General features: G+C 41.4%; 3 protein-coding genes across 3 annotated transcripts; all 3 read left to right on the forward strand.

Annotated features, from left to right (window-relative positions):
* The first annotated feature begins 206 nt into the window (after positions 1-206).
* On the forward strand, positions 207-6,396 carry selenoo1 (selenoprotein O1). The gene is made up of 9 exons (XM_014966902.2): positions 207-896; positions 1,463-1,666; positions 1,753-1,930; positions 2,188-2,318; positions 3,170-3,447; positions 3,524-3,692; positions 4,603-4,788; positions 5,043-5,199; positions 5,289-6,396. The coding sequence occupies exons 1-9, from the start codon at positions 343-345 to the stop codon at positions 5,523-5,525; spliced, it is 2,094 nt and encodes a 697-aa protein (XP_014822388.1). The 5' UTR covers positions 207-342; the 3' UTR covers positions 5,526-6,396.
* A 1,396-nt stretch (positions 6,397-7,792) lies between these two features.
* On the forward strand, positions 7,793-15,339 carry mapk12a (mitogen-activated protein kinase 12a). The gene is made up of 12 exons (XM_014966915.2): positions 7,793-8,473; positions 9,196-9,325; positions 10,024-10,082; positions 10,204-10,315; positions 10,392-10,421; positions 10,502-10,549; positions 11,959-12,073; positions 12,632-12,703; positions 12,832-12,911; positions 13,182-13,260; positions 13,372-13,545; positions 13,691-15,339. The coding sequence occupies exons 1-12, from the start codon at positions 8,355-8,357 to the stop codon at positions 13,756-13,758; spliced, it is 1,086 nt and encodes a 361-aa protein (XP_014822401.1). The 5' UTR covers positions 7,793-8,354; the 3' UTR covers positions 13,759-15,339.
* Positions 15,340-16,354: 1,015 nt separating this feature from the next.
* On the forward strand, positions 16,355-21,013 carry LOC148158694 (uncharacterized). Its single transcript, XM_088006734.1, has 4 exons — positions 16,355-18,483; positions 20,086-20,271; positions 20,686-20,861; positions 21,002-21,013. Exons 1-4 carry the CDS (start codon positions 17,253-17,255, stop codon positions 21,011-21,013), a joined length of 1,605 nt encoding a protein of 534 aa, XP_087862860.1. The 5' UTR covers positions 16,355-17,252.
* Positions 21,014-21,372: the final 359 nt, after the last annotated feature.

Here is a 21,372-nt window from a genome sequence, read left to right on the forward strand (position 1 = left end):
CAGTAATCACACAACGAGTTTTCCGAAAATGCGGTACAGTAAAATCGGTCGTTTAAAAATGTCATTCTCACGAATGAAAATCGATTTACAGCTTTAAGACATGTATTATGTTAAATAATAAGCATCTTTAATAATAGCCCACCAGATTGACGCCCGTTCCCTGTTGTTATTCTCCCCACCTTAGAGTTCCGCCTTTGCTGTTTCAAGTCGGGCATTTGAAGGTGCAACAACACGAAGTCTCCCAAACATCCGCTGTCGCTCTCGCAGGATTATGAAAGCATGATTAGCCTAAACAGTTCAGACTGCGCCACAGGACACTAACAGACTGATGGCCTGATTTACATGGCTTATTTAGGACCCCGGCTGGGAGTGTCGCGCATCTTCCTGCCCCATGTGACAGTCTTCAGAGCCCTCTGCACAGTCAGGATGGACGAGATGGGTCTGGCAGTGGGTCGCTCCTCTTTGGAACGACTCGACTTCGATAACGTCGCCCTTAAGAAACTTCCCCTGGACCCGTCCGACGAGCCGGGGGTCCGATTGGTGAAAGGAGCGTGTTTCTCTCGAGTTATCCCTGAGCCGCTGAACAACCCTCGGTTCGTGGCCGTTTCGGGCGAAGCCCTGGCGCTGCTGGGGCTCGACGGAGAAGAAGTTATGAACGATCCTCTCGCACCGGAGTACCTGAGCGGGTCTAAAGTCATGCCTGGTTCTGAGCCCGCGGCTCACTGCTACTGCGGTCACCAGTTCGGACAGTTTGCCGGGCAGCTGGGGGACGGGGCCGCCTGTTACCTTGGAGAGGTGAAGGTTCCACCGGGACAAAATCCAGAGTTGCTCCGGGAAAATCCGAGCGGGCGGTGGGAGATTCAGGTGAAAGGAGCGGGACTGACCCCATATTCCAGGTAACAGGTTTGACAAAGTTCGTCTTCGTCGTTTTTTATGTCATACTTGTTGAGTGAAAGAAAAGTAATTGAAGGATTTCAACATTTTCTTTTATTTACAAAAAAAAAAGTGTGCTGTGAGCCCTTCAAGTTTGTTGAATCAACGTTTGATTTAAACATAGCTAACTGTATACATCCTGAGGATTTCTTCTTTTTTTTCACATTCGTCATCTTTGCAAAGAAATAAAAACGAACTCACTGAGATTAGACAACATTTTTCACCTCATGTGTGATTCTAGATCAGTCCAGAATCACAATCTGGACTGATATGGTTTATCACACCATAAGACTATGGTGTGATAAACAACCATATCATTGCAGCAATTGCAATATGGTAGAAATAAATGAAATGTACCGAGATTAAATACATGGTCTTTATTTACTACCTGGGTGACTTCAGATTCAGAAGTTGCACTTTTACTGAGGGCTATCAGAGTAAATGTTACTGAATAAAAATAATGATTGTTTTCCAAACTACTTTGTGTTCGTCTGTCATCTTAAATTAACATGAAGTACATCCCCCACAGGAAAGCCGATGGCCGAAAAGTCCTGCGATCCAGTATAAGAGAATTCCTTTGCAGTGAGGCGATGTTCTTCCTCGGTATCCCCACCACCAGAGCAGGCTCCGTGGTCACCTCTGACAGCAAGGTCATCAGGGACATCTACTACAGCGGGAATCCCCGTTACGAGAAATGCTCAGTGGTCCTCCGCATCGCTCCCACCTTCCTCAGGTATGCACCGACTTTCCTGTGTCGTATTTCACAGATGTATGACATCATCCCGACTCTTTCACTGAGTCTTCCTTTTTCTTGCACAGGTTCGGTTCCTTTGAGATCTTCAAACCGGCTGACGAGTTTACGGGGCGTCAGGGTCCCAGTTACGGACGGGAGGAGATCCGAGGTCAGATGTTGGATTATGTCATTGAAATGTTTTACCCTGAAATCCAGCGGGATCATCCAGACCGGGTGGAGAGAAACGTGGCTTTCTTTAGAGAGGTCAGAGTTTACGGTAACTTGTTGTAAACATGCTGATTTCAGATGGTAAAGGATGGTTTATTGGCACATAAAAACTAAGTTGGCTGGAAGGTACTGCTGTAGTTGGGATGTACTGCAATAATGTTCCAGAATTACATTTGGCGTTTATTCTGTTGAGCTGGTTCACTGCTTACCATGAGGTCACAGTATGTCTAAAACCTGTGTTTTAAGTTTTTCATTCATCTGGAGACGTCTTCCTCTTGTCTCTCTAATTTTAGGTGATGTCCCGTACGGCTCGACTCGTGGCTCAGTGGCAGTGTGTTGGATTCTGTCACGGAGTTCTGAACACCGACAATATGAGTGTTTTGGGACTCACTTTGGACTACGGTCCGTATGGCTTCATGGACAGGTAAGGTTGTGATGTTTATGTGGAACGATTGACTTTATGTTCTTTTTTAGGAAATAGCACAATTGGCTGTTGAGACATGTATGCACATACTAACAATTGGATGCACAGAGGTCTGGGTTTATTGTTGGTTTTCGCTCATCCGCAGTGGCTGGCAATTATATGCACAAGCCCCACTAATATTTGAATTAATATGGTTAAAAGGAACAAACCACTCGCTTTTTGTCCCCATAAACAAGCTTCTGACTTTACTGTCAGTATATTGAACTCTAGAGCTAATATAAAAAAATAAACTTTAATGTTTTAGTTCATAAACTTTCAGTTGTCTTGAAGTTAGGTCTAATCCAGAGCTGTTGTTAGCTTGTTTATCCTTCCCAAAACCGGTTTTATGTGGGATCTTTTGCTCTTTTTTAACCACTTCCTGACAATTTGTTCAGTGTTCCTAGATGTGAAAATGTCACCTTGATTCCTTTAGAAATTACACTTAATCTTAGTCCAATTTCACAATAAAACATTCCCCCAGAAGGCGCTGGCCTGTACATCTGGGCAGCTAGAAATTATTAGCTGTTTGGAGAGGTGTTGTATTTGAAGCAGGGACTTCTTTCTTGGTCTCTGTCCATGTTGTTAAACTCCCAGCATTTTGGACTGTGACAGGGGCTTTCCAGGCTCTTGCAGTTCAGTAAAATGTTGACTCTTAAACTTCTTGCCAATCTCCTTTCCTTTTACTTCTAAAGTCGGTGTACCGTCTGTGCTCTGTGATTCATTGCAAGGCTACCACTAAAAACGAATAAATAAGCAACCACAGTGAATCTGCATAGGTTGGTAAAAAAAAAAACCTTCCACATCCGTTTCAGGTTCGATCCAGATTTCGTTTGCAACGCGTCGGACAACTCTGGCCGATATTCGTACAAGGCCCAGCCGGCTATCTGCAGGTGGAACCTGGTGAAGCTGGCAGAGGCCCTGGCTCCAGAGTTGCCACCAGATCGAGCAAAGGCTGTGATAGACGAATACCTGGATCAGTTCAACCGCTTCTACCTGGAGAACATGAGGAAGAAACTGGGTTTGCTGAGAAAGGAGGAGCCCGAGGACGAGATCCTGATCACTGAGCTGCTGCGTACAATGCACGACACAGGTCGGCCTGCAGCGTGGGATGTTTGCACTAAATCAAAAGAGTGTCAATTGACTCATTTTGCATTTCTTTCCTGCAGGTGCTGACTTCACGAACACCTTCCGTAACTTGGCTCAGATTTCCTGTCCGTCAGAGGGAGAAACGGAGCGAGACGAGGAGATTGTTAGGAAAGCCGCAGAACTCCTCCTGGAGCAGTGTGCGTCTTTAGAGGAGCTGAAGTCAGCCAACACACCCACAATGGATCCACGGTGAGGCACACGGATAATAAACAAAGATAATGGATAGGAAAAAAATGGCAAGTTCAGCAGAACTGTGTACATTTTGAGATGAATATGTGTAGCTGATTAAAACTAAGCATCTGAGGAAAACTGTTTTTGCTTGTCAGAAGATGGTTCTCTCGTGTTTTCCTATGCGACAACGTAGGAAAACGCATTATCAACAAATTTTGATCTGAAATTCATTCATTACATTTAGCAAGGACGGTAAAACGCCCTGTTTAAAATGTGATGGAGAAAAATGCTACATTTTGTAAAAAAAAAATTCCAAAATTATACAAAATGCTAATTATGCACAAAATAAATTGCATATGATATCAGAGTCTTTTGACAGAATTAAATATAGTTAAACTGTGAGCTGTAACACGGAGGTGCCGTTGTCTCTTAGCTCTAAGAGTTGTCATCTCCAGTACTCCAAAGATTAAAATGCATAAGTACTGGTTTTATAATTATCTATGCATTTACTTCATTTAATGTAGTTCACATTTCTGACTCAAGAGGGCATTGGTGATGTATTATGTTTATGTGGTAACACTTTATTTGAAGGGGGTGAATAAGACTGTCATGACACTGTCATAAACATGACATAACACCTGTCATGAACATCAATAAGCCTTCATGAATATTTATGACTGTGTTCATAAAGCGTCATTCGGTAAATTATGACACTTTTAATACAAAGTTGACATTATTCAAAATGTCTTTGTTATGACAACTTGACATTAACGAGGAAATCATTACTGTTTAAACTTTACCTTTAATAACATAAAGTTACCTAATTTTTAAAGTGCAATCAATAATTATTTTATAACAAATTTATGTCAGTAATGATTTCTTGACTCTCTGCCCCTTACGACTAATTTTTTATCTGTTTGGTTGACAGTGAACTGTCAATGCTGCTGTCCATGGCTCAGAGCAACCCCGCTCTGTTTGAGATGATCTCGGACAGGGCGACCATCGCGAGACAGCTGGACAGAATGAGCAAACTGAAGGTCCTGCTGGAGACGAGTCAGGACGAGCTGAGGGCCAGGCAGGCTCAGGAGTGGACCTCCTGGATCGCCCTCTACAGGTGAGACGCTTCACCTGAGAGAGACTCGACAGGAAAATGGCTTGCTGTGAGAAAAAGGCCGCGCAAGGACAGAGTGTGGGAGGTTTTTTTTTTTTTTTTTGTTGTTTTTTTGTTGTTTTCTTTTGCTCCTGGCTAGTGATGGGTGGAAGTCTGACTGATAAAGGGGGCGGACAGACAGGGAGGAAATGTTGTTTCCAGGCGGACAGCGTCCCATTACTGTAACTGAGTGTTTCCGCCTTATCGTCCCTGCACAGGAAACGTCTGGCCCGCGAGCTGGAGGGTCAGAGCGACGTGCAGGCCGTGCAGGAGGAGAGGGCGAGCGTGATGGACGGCGCCAACCCTCGCGTAGTGCTCAGAAACTACATTGCCCAGAATGCAATAGAGGCTGCTGAGAGTGGGGACTTCTCTGAGGTCAGAAGTCGTTTTCCACGATCTGGCGTGACTGTAGAATGCTGCGCATTTCTTCAACGTCTCTCTGTGATGAATTCGTTGTGCTGCAGGTCCGACGGGTCCTCAAGGTCCTGGGGAAACCGTTTTCTTCTCAGCCAGGGCTGGAGCTTCCTGCCTGGGTGGGTTCACACAGGAGGACTGAACAGGGGGAGAGGGATGAAGGGGAGGAGCCACAGCCGGGGACCTCCTCCTCCTCCTCCTCATCATCAACAGCCATGAACCCTGTGCCGTACGACAGCAAGCCCCCAGCATGGGCACGCCAAATCTGCGTCACCTGATCTTCATAAGCGCTTCCTTAATTGCTGTCCTGCCTCAAAGAACAAGAAAGTTGGAAAGTGTTGATCACCGACTTTTACCTTTTTTTCCATCCCCTCGCCTCTTTGGCTCACTTTCCAACTTTCTTTTCAGCTTTGGCAAGGCAGCAGTGAGGGAGTTAAGAGAAGTGGCTCTTCACAGATTAGCATGATGACACAAAGCAGACGGGAGGATGGGAGGTGACTCTGTTCTTCCATTGCCTAAGATTTCCAAATTTAAACAGTTTGGGATTTATTTTTAGACGTCCATCAATGCAGATGACAAAAGCTGCGTTGGCTCAAGTCTTGGCTCTGAATGTAACGTGCAGGCAGGTTGCAGGAGGGACAGGTTTACAGAAAGCCAGCTTGGCTCTCCTCCAGCCCGTCTGCTCAGTGTCACTTCTGCTATTTATGATGATTCAGGCAACAAGTCCCGCATTGACCTGCCTGCCTCTGACAAACTGTGGGGTTGTCACTTCCAGAATGTACCAAATATTATGAGGACTGTGTAAGATTAAAAAGGAGTGATTGCAGTCGAGAGAAATGCTAAAACCTCCACACACTCACAAACACGCACAATGAGTTCAGTAAATGCTTTTTTTTTCTCCTCCTCACTGTGATCGCGCCTCTCTCTGTGGTTCAGGCCATCGTTTTCTTTTATTATTCTATTTTTACAGGTAGGTTTGAACAAGGAATGATTAATCTGGATGTGTCTGCTCGGGTTGAAAATGTATTTTTTAGAAAAATAATGCAATTGGTGTAACTTTCAGGTAAATATATGGATATATGAAATGTCAAAAAAAAAAGTAATTTTATCAGTTGTAACTATTCCTGTTTTTGCTATTAAACAGACCTTTTAGCAGACCGTGTTGATTTCAGATTTTTACTTTGAATTTTACTTTTTTTCTTCTCTTACATTTCATTGCACTTTATGAAAAGTGTGGCATGAATATGGATTCTCCCTCTAATCTGATGCCTCTAAATAAAATCCAAGACAGCCAGTTGTCTTCGCCGGTCACCCGAGCGTTAAAGGTGCCACAGAGCCACGTTAAATCCCAAACCCCCAAAAAGAGCACGTGGTGAAATACTATGAAATCTAATGCTAGTCAAAGTGTTATTTTGATATGTCAAACAATTGCAGGACATTTGCATAAATATTCCTGTATCTAAGCCGTTCAAAAATGATTAAATAACTTTGTCATTTTATTACAAAGCAAATTGAATGATGGTGATGTATTGAAACAACTGCCATGCGTGCATTTCTTTGTTTAAAGCATATTGCATATTCTGGTTACTTCCCATCTGCGGCCACCTTACTGACGATGTAGTAAGCAGAACTTGATTATTGCATACAGTGAAATCTCTCTCTTGAAAAAGCCCAGGGTGGGGATAACAGTTCAATCTTTCTGTGAGCATGAGGAAATTTCAAGCAGTTTTAAATGCACAGTAAAGCACAGCTGAATGTTCCTGTAAGCAGCGTTTTATAGCACTCTACTGAGTTGGAGCGATACTCTTTCAGTTAAGCACACGGGGGGGGGGGGGGGTTGTTTGTAAATGAATCACTTTTTAAGAGTTTATTGAGTAATTTCTATTTCGTTTTCTCATCCTGTTTTAAATTATGTTTTGATATTTTGTGTTCGCCTGCATGTGCAAATGTGGATCAGGGTTTGTTTCAAGTTTGGAACTGGCACAACCTAAAACGCTGACATACCAGCAAAGGACAAGCAGCCAAGAATCCCTTTGAAACTTTTGGGGAGCTGCAGAGTATCAGTAGATGGCTACTAGCTGGGCTTGATACAAACTGGCTTTTGCTGAAAACTGCCAAGAAGAAAGTCGTCGTGTTGAAATAAAGTTAACACGAAGAAGACGCTCTTGGTCAGATATGTCCACGTTTAGCTTTATGGCCTGCATGCAAACTGTCATATGTGACAGAAAACCAGCGCTGCGCAAAACACAACATCCAAACATGGTGTTGGCAGCATCATGACGTGGGGTTGCTTTTCTTCATTGGGGACCGGGAGGGGATGAATACACCAAAAATTCAGTTGGAAGAAACTCCAAAAGCTTTAGTCTGGACTGGATATTTGCCTTCCAGGACCAGAAGGAATCATTTCTGTCATGTCACATAAATATGTGTTAGAAATGCCAATGTCCAGAACTAAAAGCTGATACTCTATGCCACTTAAATGTGAACGCACGCAGCGTGTTTCAGATCTGATATGAAACAAACTCCAGGAATGTGATTTGTGATGTAATATTTTGTGTTAGAAGCATCCAGCTAGATACTTTGAAGTTTGTGGCTGTGGCCAAATGTAAAAGAGGAGAGTGAAAGATTTTTTTATTTTTTTTTGCAAGGCAGTGTAAATAGTTACTCTCTTTTGTTGGCAGACTAAGCTGACAATACACAACATCATGAAAAGGATTCCAGTTCCTTCTATTTCTGGTTGCGTGTCAGTGATGGATCTCTTTACAGCCTCGCTGTAACGTGCTGTGACGTTCATGTCCCAGCACGTCTTCAAATAATTACTGACTGACTGTACTCATGCACCCAGGAATCCTATTTAAAGCCGCCTTCTTTTTTTTTCTTTCTAGTTTCCAACTAACACTGTTCTTCACCTTTAATTATCGACCTCCCGCAGAAGTCGGGAGTGGCTTTTTTTTTTTTTTTTTTTTTTGGCGACCTCAGGGTGCGCCCTGAACTGTGCTGCGCAGTGAGCGCATAGGTGGAATCTGGGACAATGACTGCGTAGCTCCGGAAGAGACAAAAGGATCAGAGGGGAAGGTGTTTGAGATACACGTCTCAACTGATACTTATCGCGCATCATGGCAAGGCGGGTCAGACCTGGCTTTTACCGACAAGAAATAAACAAAAGCGTATGGGAAGTACCGGACCGGTACCGCGACCTGATTCAGGTGGGGACCGGAGCGTACGGAACTGTGTGGTAAGTGAACTCCGGCGAAGTGGAAGAAGATGTTTTATTATAAGGCGTCGGACGCACTAAGGCAGGAGGCGAGGAGGGGGGAGGGAGAGATGCGTGGCTGTCAAACAAAGAGCGAACAGACGGTGCCGTCCAAGCAGACAGACAGTGTTACAGCCAAACAAAAGAAAAAGTGTCCACGCTTGGCTAAACACACGCAGTTTCACTTCCTCATACGACGATGAAGACGCGCTCGCCGACACCTCCGCAGGAGCCGTTCTGACAGCACTTAGAAACCAGCGGGGAGCAATCTGCTAGAATGTGAGCAGAGCATCGGCGGGTGAAATGTTTTTCTTGTGATCAGTGAAGTTTACAGCAGGGGATGGAAAGAGCCGCCGCCTTTCGTGCGTCTCACAGCGTGGGGGCCCCTTTATCAGTGATTACAACTTGCGAGGGCGGCACCGAACAGCTCCGCCCGAATCACCGAATACGACTTGATAACACCTGAACGAGTCTGGAAAAGCTGCGGAGGAATATAAGTAAAAAAAAAAAACACACAACAACGACAACAAAAACAGGTAGAAGACGGGGTTAAAAAATAAAAAATAAAAATAAATAAATCATTTTTTGCTGCATGCCGTTTTGTTCCCGTATCACAGCAAAGTTCCTGCTCGGCTTCTATTTCCTCATACTGGCAGCGCTGCAGGCGGTCAGGTGATGTTGTTGTGCTGCGCTTCTTCCTGCAGCTCAGCGCTGGACTCCAGGACGGGAACCAGAGTGGCCATCAAGAAGCTCTACAGACCCTTCCAGTCCGAGGTGTTCGCCAAGCGGGCCTTCAGGGAGCTGAAGCTTCTCAAACACATGAAACACGAAAATGTGAGACACGACATCACTCTTTACTCTTCATTGCTTTTTTTTTTTTTAACCTTTTATTTCAGCTGAATTTGGAAGTGTGGGTTTCAGCTGATGAAAGTACCAGAAAATTAGAATATCACACATGAAATGTATATAAGTACTTTTGAAACTGAAATGTTAAGTTATTGAGTTAACATTTGAACCGACACCCTCCACATGAAGGGCAAGCCACAAAAAGTCACAAGTAAAGAAGCTGACTGTTCAAAGAGGGTTGTATCCAAGCATACTGAAGGAAAGTTTACAGGAAGGAAAAAAGTGTGGTAGTTGAGAATCATTTAGTAGTTTTGTGGAGATTCACATGGTGTGGACTGGGATGGTCACCGAAAGCCCGTCAGTGACTATCTGCTGGATAACCATAGCAGTCTCCCTCATTATTTGCACACCATAATATAAGAGCCTCTGTTCTTATGAAGGACTGGGTTTTCACTAAAACATCACATAAGCATCACTTTTGACAGAAATAAATGGTTAAAACACTTTCTTTTTAAATATCGGTTGCATATTCTAATTTTTGGAGTTGCGCCTGTAGTCAGTTTCATTTATGCAGAATTAAAAACTGAGATCAGTGGCTGGTTGGCTCTCGTCATTGCAGACACTTACTGATATCTAATTAGCACAATGAATTAATCCAGTGTGTAATATCTTCTGCTCTCATGCAGGTGATTGGCCTTCTAGATGTGTTTACCGCAGACCTTTCTTTGGACCGATTCAAAGATTTGTAAGCATTCGTTTGTGGCCCCTCATCCTGGCACCGTCACAGAAATGCAGACGTCTTTGGCCACGTACTAAAGTGTGCTGTAAAAATCTGACACGGTCACAACCTGCTCTTCCCTTTCAAGCTGTCTGGTGATGCCGTTCATGGGAACTGATCTGGGGAAGCTGATGAAGAAGACCAAACTATCAGAAGAAAAAATCCAGTGTTTGGTTTATCAGACACTGAAAGGACTCAAGGTCTGAAACGGTTCACACAGGCTGTTTTTAATGTTTCGGCTGACTAAATGAATGCTCTTATTTCTCTTTCTTTCAGTACATCCATTCTGCTGGCATAATTCACAGGGTGGGTTTGTTACCTACGACGACAGAGACTTTCTTTCCTCCGAGCTGCTAATTTATGGCTTTTTGTGTCAACACTTTCAGGATCTCAAACCAGGAAATCTTGTCGTCAACCAAGACTGCGAGCTCAAGGTACGGCTCTCTGCATCACACTGTGGTTTAAACAAATCCTCCCCATCGCTTGCGTTTGACAGATTTGTCGGCACCCTCGTGATGATTTGAACAAAATGCAAAACCAACTGTTGTTGCATGAAAAAAAAAAAAAGTGATCTTGCGATGAAATAATTGCAAAGAAAATCCGACCTTTTCCTTGAGAACAGTCATTTACTGGAGAAAACACCATTTAATTGTTTAAAAATAATCATAAGTGACACAATGGCTGTTTCCATAGAGATCTCCTCTGGACTCTTCATTTCTTTACCGTGCTCTCTTTAGTTTAGCTTAACTCATGTTCTTTTTTCAAATGTAGGTGTGTGAACTGAAACAGCTGGTTTGTAGCATTTCTCTGATATATTTTAGATCGTTATTGTTCTGAAAAGCTCAGGTTTAGTTTCTTGGTGGTTTTTATTTCAAATGTTCTGGTCTTGTTGTGTAGAGTTCATGCTGCCATGCACTCCAACAATGTTCTCAGGACCTTTGGAAGAGAAACAGACCCCATTGATTCTCCACTGTGCTTAACGCTGAGCAGAAGGTGCTTTCCCACATATCTATATTTCATACCAGATGTCCTTGAAAACTCAGCCTTGGGTCTGTCGGACGAAGCCGTGCTTCTCCAGTTAAAGTCCCAGAAAGGTTTAGCAAACTCTAAGCTGGATGAGGACAAAGGTAAACGCTTGTAGTTACAGTTAAGTTTTTGTTGCACAAATGTATCCGTCAATTGTTGCTTTTGACAGTAGAAAAGGGCAAGCAGCTGTGTATGAAAATCATCACAAATCTCCTCCACTTGAAGAGCATGTTCTCACCTCGGGGCCCAACATCCTGCGTGCTTTATACGTTTCTCTGTTGCCACGGATCTGATCTAAAGATATTTGTTCGGTAGCAAGTTTCATCAACACTTTACTGCCTTGCTATTGAGGTGACGGAAACGGGATTCTGTTGCATCATGTCGTATTTCTACACTTAAAAACTAGAAAGTCTGACTCCTACTAACTAGAACTTCTAAGAAAATCTCAATAAGTCATAAGGTAAAATCGTCAATAAACACTAACTTTTAGAGAGTTGTGATGGTGGTGGTTTTGCTAATCTTTACGTGAGTTGTTGTCCAGAACATAAATACGCTCAAATTAGAGGTAGCAATTGTAACATTTTTCATAAAGAGTTTCCCCCCCCACTCCTAACACAAAGATCAATTGAGATCATAAATCTAATTTACAATAGGACTAGTCAGGACACCGTCTGTTACCGTTTGTACTGCTGTAAAAGATTAATTTACCTTAAGGCTTTTAACACATTTCTACCTGACGGTGCCCAAATCTGCAGCTGTGTTTTATGATACCCAGTTCACGTAATTCTTCAATTATCTGCATTTATTGTCCTGATAGATCTTGGACTTTGGCTTAGCTCGGCAGGCGGACACTGAGATGACGGGCTACGTGGTGACCCGATGGTACAGAGCCCCGGAGGTCATCCTCAACTGGATGCACTACACACAGACGGGTAAATCTGTGGAGAAAGGTCCCGATACTGGCATTTCTTATCAGTGTGTTGTTCTCAGTAACTCTCATAAGCAAAAAACAACAACAACAAAAAAAACAATGCTTCTTTTGTTTCAAAGTTTGGCATGAAATCTTTTTTTTTTGGTGTGTGAATCCTCCGCTTTCTCAGGGTTTCTGCTGTCACAAGACGTTAGCATTTTTTTTTTTTTCCGTGAAAAAAAGTTTTGAAAAGTCTGAACTTGGAGAAAATATTTAATGTATGAAAAAAAGACTCATGGTTGTTATTTTATAAATAGTCAGTCTGTGATTGGTGATGGTGAGTTTAGAAGTCGGCCATCATTCTGCTGTTACTGTGATTTAGAAATCAGAACATACTTGAAGTTCAGAGTAGTCTCAGAAAACCAAATCACAAGACACAGTGTATCCACTAGGTGGAGCTGCCTTAACAGCCAGCACTGCAAATCTTGTTTCAGATACATTTCATGTCAAGTTGCAGATCAATGACCTTCGATTTTTATCATGCTATGTCTTTATCGGTGCTGCTTTGTCTGTTCCACAGTGGATATTTGGTCTGTGGGCTGCATCATGGCAGAGATGCTGCAAGGAAAACCCCTTTTTAAAGGCAGTGACCGTATCCTTTTTATTTTTATTTTGTTTTACCAATCTCATCCTCAGGGTTTGTTTTCTTTTATTTTCAGGATCAACTTGTACTCATCTGCTTTTTTTTTTCTGGTTTTGAACCTTAACATTTCTCCTTAGACCTAGATCAGCTGAATCAGATCATGAAGGTCACAGGAACGCCGAGTCAAGAATTCATATCAAAACTAGACTCCGAGGATGTGAGTTCAGATTTTTTTAAAATGAGACTTTATAAATATGTGACGTACCAGATGTGTTTGGAATACATATAAGTTTATCCTGAGATTATCAAATACTTTCTCTCTAATCCCCGCCATGCTGATTAAATGCTGTCACCAGGAGCATGAACGTTAAATTATTTTGCAACAAACATCATCAGTGAATTAAAAACACCAACGCCAACTTTTCTCTGCCTATGTGTAGGGCACAGTATCATGTCTATGTGTGGATTAACGTCATTTTGCTTTCAGGCTAAAAGTTACCTCAAAAATCTCCAAAAAATAGAGAAGAAAGATCTTAAGATATTGTTTCCAACAGCTAGTTCCCAAGGTACAGTTTTCTGATTTGTATATTAAACATATATTTTGTTAAGTTTCCTTTTTTTGTTCTTATTTTCAGCAGTTTCTGCATTCTTCCTTTCTTTTTCTTTTTTTTTTCTAGCCCTGGCGGTGCTGGAGCGCATGCTTCTGCTAGATCCTGAGGAAAGAGTGACAGCTGTGGAGGCTCTGTCGTTGCCGTACTTTGCTGTATTTCGAGAACCGGCAGAGGAGACTGAGGCTCAGCCGTACGACAACTCGCATGAAGACAAGGAGTTGACTTTGGACCAGTGGAAACGTAAGGATGAAGCCCCATCACTTTAGGAGGCCGATTAAAATCAGCATCGAGGATGTAATTTCAGACCGATGGAGGGGATTCGGGGTGTTCTACGTGACCTATGATGCTTTGCTGGAATACATTTCTGCTGTTCTTCTTTCTGCAGGTTGTGCCTTCACAGAGATCTTGAGCTTCCAGCGTACGCTGCTGGACGCAAAGGAAACGCCACTTTAAAGACGTGTGAACTACAGCGGAGGACCAAAACAAACTAATTCTGAACAAAGAGGACGTTTTGAGTAATACCGGCCTGCTGCAGATGCAGATTTTAGGATTTTCTAAAGTAATTTGTTAAAGCGACGTCTCCAAGCTTGTCACTCCTACACAGCCCCGTGTTGTCGTTGCCCTCACCAACAGCTCTGAAGTGTTTTTGAGATGTCAGAAGGCGTCTTCAGTTCAGACTAGTGGAAATTTAAGGAACATCTCCTCTTCAACGACAAGGAAACACCTGCACCTGAATCTGGAGGAAATCTTTGAGTTTCTGTGCAAACGGTTGCCATTTTCAAGCATTCCTTTCCGTTTAAGTTGTTCTTGATAGCTAAGTGTATCAAACGTTTTCAGACATATCTGGTACTGTTAATTTCCTTCTTTCTGCTCCATCTCAAAAGGTCACTTGTGATTTTTTTTTTTTTTTTTGTAATTTGACACGAGCAAAAACCTGTCTGGTTACTAAACCAGAGCAATTTTTGCGTTGCTGTTTGAAAAGGCCACATCACCAGCAGCATGTCCAACACTGAAGTAAAGGTACTTACAAAAACTTTTACAGATTAAAGGTTATTAAAAAATAATAATAAAGGTATTATTATTATTTTTATTATTATTATTATTACTATTTGTTTTTGCATTGAGGTGTAATAGATTTAACAATCTTAAAACAGAAATCATAAATTTTTAACTTGCAGTCTTTTTTTTATTATGGGCAATGTGAGTCATTAATTCAGAGATGAATGGAGGCTCTTTAAAATGTAATTTAAGGTTTATTTTGCCTTTCTTTTGGTTAAAAAAAAACACACACAAAAAGAGCATTTTTAATTTGTTTTGGTATTAAATGGTCACAAAACTAGGTTTATCTGGTTAAACCTGGACTGAAGTTGATCTCTGACGTTGGATGTATTAAGAGTTTGGAATTTGTGAAATTCCTTCATGAGCAAAAAAGGGGATTCTTGGTTTTCATGAAAATGTTGAAATCATTCTTGTAAATATGATTGCATTTTATTTCTTTAAATGTCTGATAAGATATGCAATAAGAGCGTGTTTTGTTTTTTTTTGCAGAAAGGGATTTGTTAGGTTGTTTATGGGGGTCAGTAAGGGGGCTCTCACCATTCCTGCAGAAATCTCCTCTGCATTGAACTATTTGACTACTTTATGATAAACACTGATGCATTACCACTAAACTGGGCAGCATTATTTTCATAACTTTATTTGTTTTGCTTTTAAAATTCATTAAATTATCCAGAACATAGCAAATGTAAGAATTAATTTGAGTAACCACATTTTAATATTTAATATTTTTAACATTTAGTTTTATATAACTTCTCCATGAGCAATGGGTTTTTCCAATATCTTTTGAAACAAACGTTTGATTAGATGCTTTTTTTTTTTAAACCTGTGCATTTGTATGAGTGGCCTTCTTGTTTCTACCAGGTGCCTTACAGATGGTAACCGAACACAAGTAGTGCTGAGCAGAACAAGAATTTTCTCACCAGGTTATGCGCAATAATCCACCTATTGATTAAAGAAAGAAAGAAAAAAAACACATTCCTGATTCTGTTGTTTTTGTGAAACAATTACACAGGGTAGATTACCTGTAGAAATTGGTTAATCAATACTAAACTCTGTTCAGCACGTTCAGTGACGACATGCTGAACTTTGAGTCAGCTGGACATTGTAGCTCTTGACGTTTATTACTAGCAACACACGACGGATTTACAGTTTTCCTGCTTGCACTTTTGTAGTTGCATGTCTTTAAACTGTGTAGACAAAATGAATTAGAGAACAGAGCAAAATAAGAAAATGACATGTCATTTTAGTATAATTTTTGTATGATTTTCTTCAATTTTCATATGGATTTGTAGTTCTCACTGAAAACCACCGATGTTTATTAAACATTACTGGACTAAACAATATATTCTGACGCGTATCTGAGCTTAATTGAAGTTAACACTAGGTGGCAGCATCAAGACGAGCAAAATCCTGTTCACTCCAGGAATTCTCAAAGTTCTTAGTCCGTCTCGTTTCAGATTGAAATATCTTGACAGAGAGGGAATTTTCTTCCATGCAAGTTTACCCTTGTACTGAAAAATGCCAAAGAATGAGTCTCAAGAGTTTCCACTGCTTCTTTGACTTTTCTTTCTGGTCCCACTATCGTCTCAAGCCCCTGATTTATTTTATTTTTTTTAATCTAAATGTCAGCAAGATATAATTGCGTGACTAAAATATTGAAAACAATAGCCATTACATTTACGAAGCATTTGCATGCCAGTCCTGGCCCTGTGAGCGTCAGAGCGTATACTTGTGTTCATCTCTTTGTGTCCGCTTTTATTTTTCTACTTTGTGTGATTAAATTGGTCAGAGATGAACTGCCATGGCAGCTGTTGCAGTGATTTATCGTACTCCAGCCACCCCTGACAACCTCGTGCCCCCCCCCCCCCCCCCCCGCTGAATATGATTGATGATCTAAAATAAAAACCCCAAAAAACAAAAAAACGAATGTTTAAACATTCTTGCCGAATGCCTGTGTTGGAGCTATTTATTGTTTATATTCTTTATCCATTTGAATTTTGTTAGTTTGTTCTTAAATGTACATTTTTTGTATTATTTACAGAATTTATTTGTAAGTTAATAATTGTTGATTTCATTTATTTTTTGTTTTATTATTTTTCTTATTGATATATTTTTTGAGTAAACAGGAAGTGATGCGGGTTGGCCCGCTTTCTATAAATGTAGGGGCCTGGTAAAGGACCAGCAGGCATTTGGATTAGGGGCCTATGGTTTTTACCAGTGCAAGGAAGCAGAGAAAACAAAAGGAAGTTTGAACTTTGTAATTGTTTGTTTTGCAAAGATGTCAAAATAAATCATGAAGAACAAGTTACAAGTTGGATCCTGAACCTTCTTTGCCTGCGTTAAAATACTTGACCCCAGTGTCTCAGTGGCTTATTGGAACTTTGTTGGATGTTTGGTTTGACAAACAATCGCCACTACATCAGTAAAAACCTCCCTATGGATCAAGTAAAGATGCCCGTGGACTAAAAGGAACAATTCGTCATCAATTGACACGCTGGATTTAAGGATTTCAAGGATTTCAAGGATCATCATCAAACAAAAGGTTTTGGATCGTCTTTGATGAAATCAAGCGACTGCTGCGTCAAGCCTGGATTGACACGTCACTCATTCATTAAACTGGTACGTGGCAATATTGTTCAAGCCGTAAAGGAAAACGGTGAAACTACTGGAGTTTAAAGAAAAGACATTATTTCACTGCAAAGACTGATGAGATGAGTTTGATGTGACAAGTTGACGCCTAATTGGATCCAGACGTGAGCCGACGCCCATCATGGAAATGTTTGTTCCCAAGAATCAACCTCTTTAAATAAAGAGACACGTTTGTGCTTTGTGGATTCCTGGACTATGCTGCCTTTAAATGTGTGAAATAATTCAAAGAATCGCTAAAAATGTCTGATGTAAAGAGCAAAGAGGATGACACCGAGACGTTACAAGAGAAAAGAACCATCAAATTTACACAAAAGGGTTTGGAGTTTTACATCAAAACATGTCAAGAAAAACGAAGTTTAAAGTGCAAACAAGCTTCAAAATTTATGGAGAAAATCTCCGCATTAATGACGTCACGAGAAAATGTTCCGGAAGTGTCTTCTAACTTTGCCAAGTTTATTAAATGCTATCAAGATGCAACTGATTTACATGAATCATTTTTAAGTTTGTCGTTACCAGAAGAAGAAGTGAAAAGGCAAACTGTGTATTTTCAGTCGAAGGTGACGACATTCTCTGATTTTATGGACAATGTAAAGGGTTGGTTGCATGAAGCAGGAGATCCATATACTGAACAGAAAATTAATGTTGATGATCAGGTTGTTGCGGATCTGGATGAAATAAATCCTGAAGACAGTGTCTCTAATATTTCAAGTGTAAAACCACGTTCAAAAACATCTTCACAGGAGTCTCGGACTTCATCCACCTCTTCTGCTCGCATTAAAGCTGCGGCTGAAAAGGCAGCGCTCATGGAGAGATTCGCTGCGTTGAACAAAAAACATCTGATTGAAGCTCAAGAAGAAAAACTGAGACAAGAAAAGGAAAAATTAGACTTGGAAACAGAGTTGGCAGCAACCAATGCAAAACTTAATGTCTTAAAAATAAATTCAGTTGCTGGCTCTAAACGATCCGATGGAATGAACTCTTATTTTGAAAGAGCCCAAGTAAAGGACACGTCCCTGCTAAATCCTCGTGCAGATGAGTTTGTTCCGAAAGAAAGAGCAGCTTCTTCATCTGACTGTCCTGTCGTCAGACCTAAACAAAGGCAGAAACCACTTCAAATGGATCGTCTGAGAGTAAAAGTTGATTCTTCAACTCAAGCAACACAGCAAACACAATTTCAATCTCCTTCTATCTCTGAGAACTGTCAGAATGATATTGTGAACATCATGCAAAGACAAAATGACATCACTGCCTTACTTGTAAAACAAAACTTATCGTCTGTTCTCCCATCCAGAAACATCCCTGTGTTTGATGGGGACCCCCTGCAGTACAGATCATTTATGAACGCCTTTGAGAACGGAGTGGAAGCTAAAACTGACAACTGGAGCGACTGTTTGCACTTTTTAGAGCAGTTCACTAGGGGGCAGCCTAAAGATCTGGTGCATAGTTGTCAGCACTTGCCTCCTGATCAAGGTTATTCCAAGGCCAAAGATCTTCTCGAAGAACATTTTGGAAATGAAAATAAAATTGCTTCTGCATATATGGAGAAGATTATGAGTTGGACACCAATTAAAGGTGATGATGTGAAAAGTCTTCAATTATTCTCTCTTTTCCTTCAAGGATGTTCAAATCTAACACAACAAATTGTTTACATGAGAGAGTTGGATTTACCTTTAAATATGAGAACAATTGTTATGAAACTCCCATATAAACTGAGGGAAAAATGGAGAGTTACTGCTTATGAGCTGCAGGAACAAAATGGCCACCGAGCACTGTTCACTGATCTGGTTGCTTTTATAATAAAAGAAGTAAAAGTAGCATCAGATCCAGTGTTTGGCAACATCCAAGACCCACCAACTGGGAGCAACTCTAAAGTTTCAAGTTCCAACAAGCAAAGGAAAAAAGGAAGCAGTTTTGCCACTAATGTCAACACAATCCCAGAAGCCAGAACTCCCTCAACTGAAAACAAGACAAAGTCTACTGCTCTTCACAGCTGCTTGTTTTGTTCACAAAGAAATCATCTATTGGAAAACTGTACGCAGTTTAAAGCTAAAATGCATCGGGACAAGTTGACCTTCATTAAACAAAAGGGGATTTGTTTCGGTTGTCTGAAGGTTGGTCACACAAGCAAAGACTGCAGGAGTCGTTTAGATTGCAACGTGTGTCACCAAAAGCATCCAGGGGTTCTTCACATAGAGCTAAAGGAGCCAGGAGCCTCTTCAGAACAAATCCAACAGACAACAAGGTCTCACGTCAACTTCTCAACTGCAACCACTCAGACATGTGGGCATATTGGGGCCGGTCATGATGACGATGCCATTTTTTCTATTGTTGCAGTTAAAGTTAAAAGTCAAAAGAGCAACAAAGTTGTACAAACTTATGCATTTCTTGATCCAGGAAGTTCAGGTACATTCTGTACAGAAACTCTGGCAAAAAGTCTGAACTTAAAGGGCAAAAGGACAAATATTCTGCTAAGAACAATGAGTCAAAATAAGATCGTTAATGTACAAATTTTGTCTGGTTTGGAAGTCTCTGGTCTGAAAACAAATGACTTCATAGAGCTGCCAGATGTTTTGACTCAAAGTACCATGCCAGTTTCTACATTGAATATTCCCCAGCAGAAAGACATTGATCAGTGGCCTCATCTTAAATCTGTTAAGCTTCATAACATCAATGCAGATGTGGAGCTACTGATAGGAACTGATGCTTCAAATGTTTTAGAGCCCTGGGAGGTGATAAACAGTGTGGATGGTGGGCCTTATGCTGTAAAAACTAAAGTTGGTTGGGTCATAAATGGTCCCCTGCGCACTAGAAGCAACAGCAAAAATAAAAATGTTTGCACTGCTGTAACAGCCAACAGGATCTCTGTTGAGCATCTCCAAGAAATGCTGGTCAAACAGTACAATCATGAGTTTAATGAAAGATCATCAGAGGAGAAAACTGAAATGTCCAGAGAGGATCTGCATTTCATGAACATTGTTAATAACTCAACCAAACTTGTTGGGAGTCATTATCATATTGACTTACCTTTCAGGAGTGAAAGTCCCAGCTTGCCAAATAACATCTGTGTTGCAGAGCAGCGCCTCCAGAGCCTCAGGAGGAGATTTGAAAAGGATGCTCGGTACAAGGAGGAATACACTGCATGTGTGAACAACATGCTGCAACAAGGTCATGCTGAGGCTGTACCAGCAGAGGAGCTACAGAAAGATGATGGACAACTGTGGTACATTCCTCATCATGGAGTGCATCATCCCACAAAAGGCAAGTTGAGAGTTGTATTTGATTGTGGATCAACTTATAAAGGAGCATCACTGAACAGTCAGCTTCTACAGGGACCCGACCTCACAAACTCTCTGGTTGGAGTCCTCATCAGATTTAGAAAAGAGCCTGTTGCACTAACGGCCGACATCGATGCCATGTTTCACCAAGTTTATGTCTCTAAAAAACATGTCAACTTTCTCCGTTTCCTGTGGTGGCGTCATGGCGACACATCAAAACCTGCACAGGAGTTCAGGATGTTGGTTCATTTGTTTGGAGCAGTGTCTTCTCCCAGCTGTGCAAACTATGCTCTGCAAAGAACTGCTGATGACAACGCACAACAGTTTCCAGCTGAAGTGATTGATACAATCAGAAATAACTTTTATGTGGATGACTGTTTAAAATCTGTTCCCACAGAAGAAGATGCAGTGCACATGGTGAAGAGGCTGACAGACCTCTGCTCTAAAGGAGGATTCAAGCTTTCAAAATGGGTCAGCAACAGTCGCACAGTGCTCATGTCGATCCCAGAGGAAAGGAGAGCAAAAGAAATCAAGAATCTGGATTTGGACAAAGATCAACTTCCAGTTGAGAGAGTACTGGGTTTACAGTGGAGCATTGAAACAGATGAGTTCAGGTTCAGAACATCTGTGCAGGACCGCCCACAGACCAGAAGGGGCATTTTATCTGTGGTTAGCTCTTTGTATGATCCCTTGGGAATCCTGGCTCCCTTCAGTATGCCAGCTAAACTGTTGCTTCAAGAACTTTGTCAACAAAATCTGAAATGGGATGAAGTTATTCCCAATTCTCTGTCTAGGAAGTGGTTTGATTGGCTGGAGGATCTCCAGCTGATATCCAGTTTTAAAGTGGAGCGTTGCATCAAACCAAGCTGCATCCGAAACCCAGACAAAGCACAACTCCATCATTTCTCTGACGCAAGTCAAAACGGTTATGGAACAGTGTCATATTTAAAACTGGAAAAGAATAACATCTCACATGTTGCTTTTATTCTAGGAAAAGCAAGAGTTGCACCTATGAAGCAAACGACAATCCCCAGGTTGGAACTGACAGCTGCTGTTCTTGCTGTCCGAGTGAATAAACTGCTGC

Source organism: Poecilia mexicana, unplaced genomic scaffold (genome assembly GCF_051168715.1).
Source record: "Poecilia mexicana isolate PSO_F unplaced genomic scaffold, ASM5116871v1 scaffold_6, whole genome shotgun sequence".
In the NCBI taxonomy this organism is placed as follows: Eukaryota; Metazoa; Chordata; class Actinopteri; order Cyprinodontiformes; family Poeciliidae; genus Poecilia; species Poecilia mexicana.

Bases quoted from the DNA above. Each gene is read 5' to 3' on its own strand.
- mapk12a (XM_014966915.2), top strand. From the start codon at position 8,355: ATGGCAAGGCGGGTCAGACCTGGCTTTTACCGACAAGAAATAAACAAA. The intron at 12,912-13,181 runs GTGAGTTCAGAT...TTTTGCTTTCAG, and splicing joins CAAAACTAGACTCCGAGGAT to GCTAAAAGTTACCTCAAAAA. The intron at 13,546-13,690 runs GTAAGGATGAAG...TTCTTTCTGCAG, and splicing joins GACTTTGGACCAGTGGAAAC to GTTGTGCCTTCACAGAGATC.
- LOC148158694 (XM_088006734.1), top strand. From the start codon at position 17,253: ATGTCTGATGTAAAGAGCAAAGAGGATGACACCGAGACGTTACAAGAG. The intron at 18,484-20,085 runs GTTATTCCAAGG...TCTGTGTTGCAG, and splicing joins GCACTTGCCTCCTGATCAAG to AGCAGCGCCTCCAGAGCCTC. The intron at 20,272-20,685 runs GCAAGTTGAGAG...CTGTTCCCACAG, and splicing joins AGTGCATCATCCCACAAAAG to AAGAAGATGCAGTGCACATG.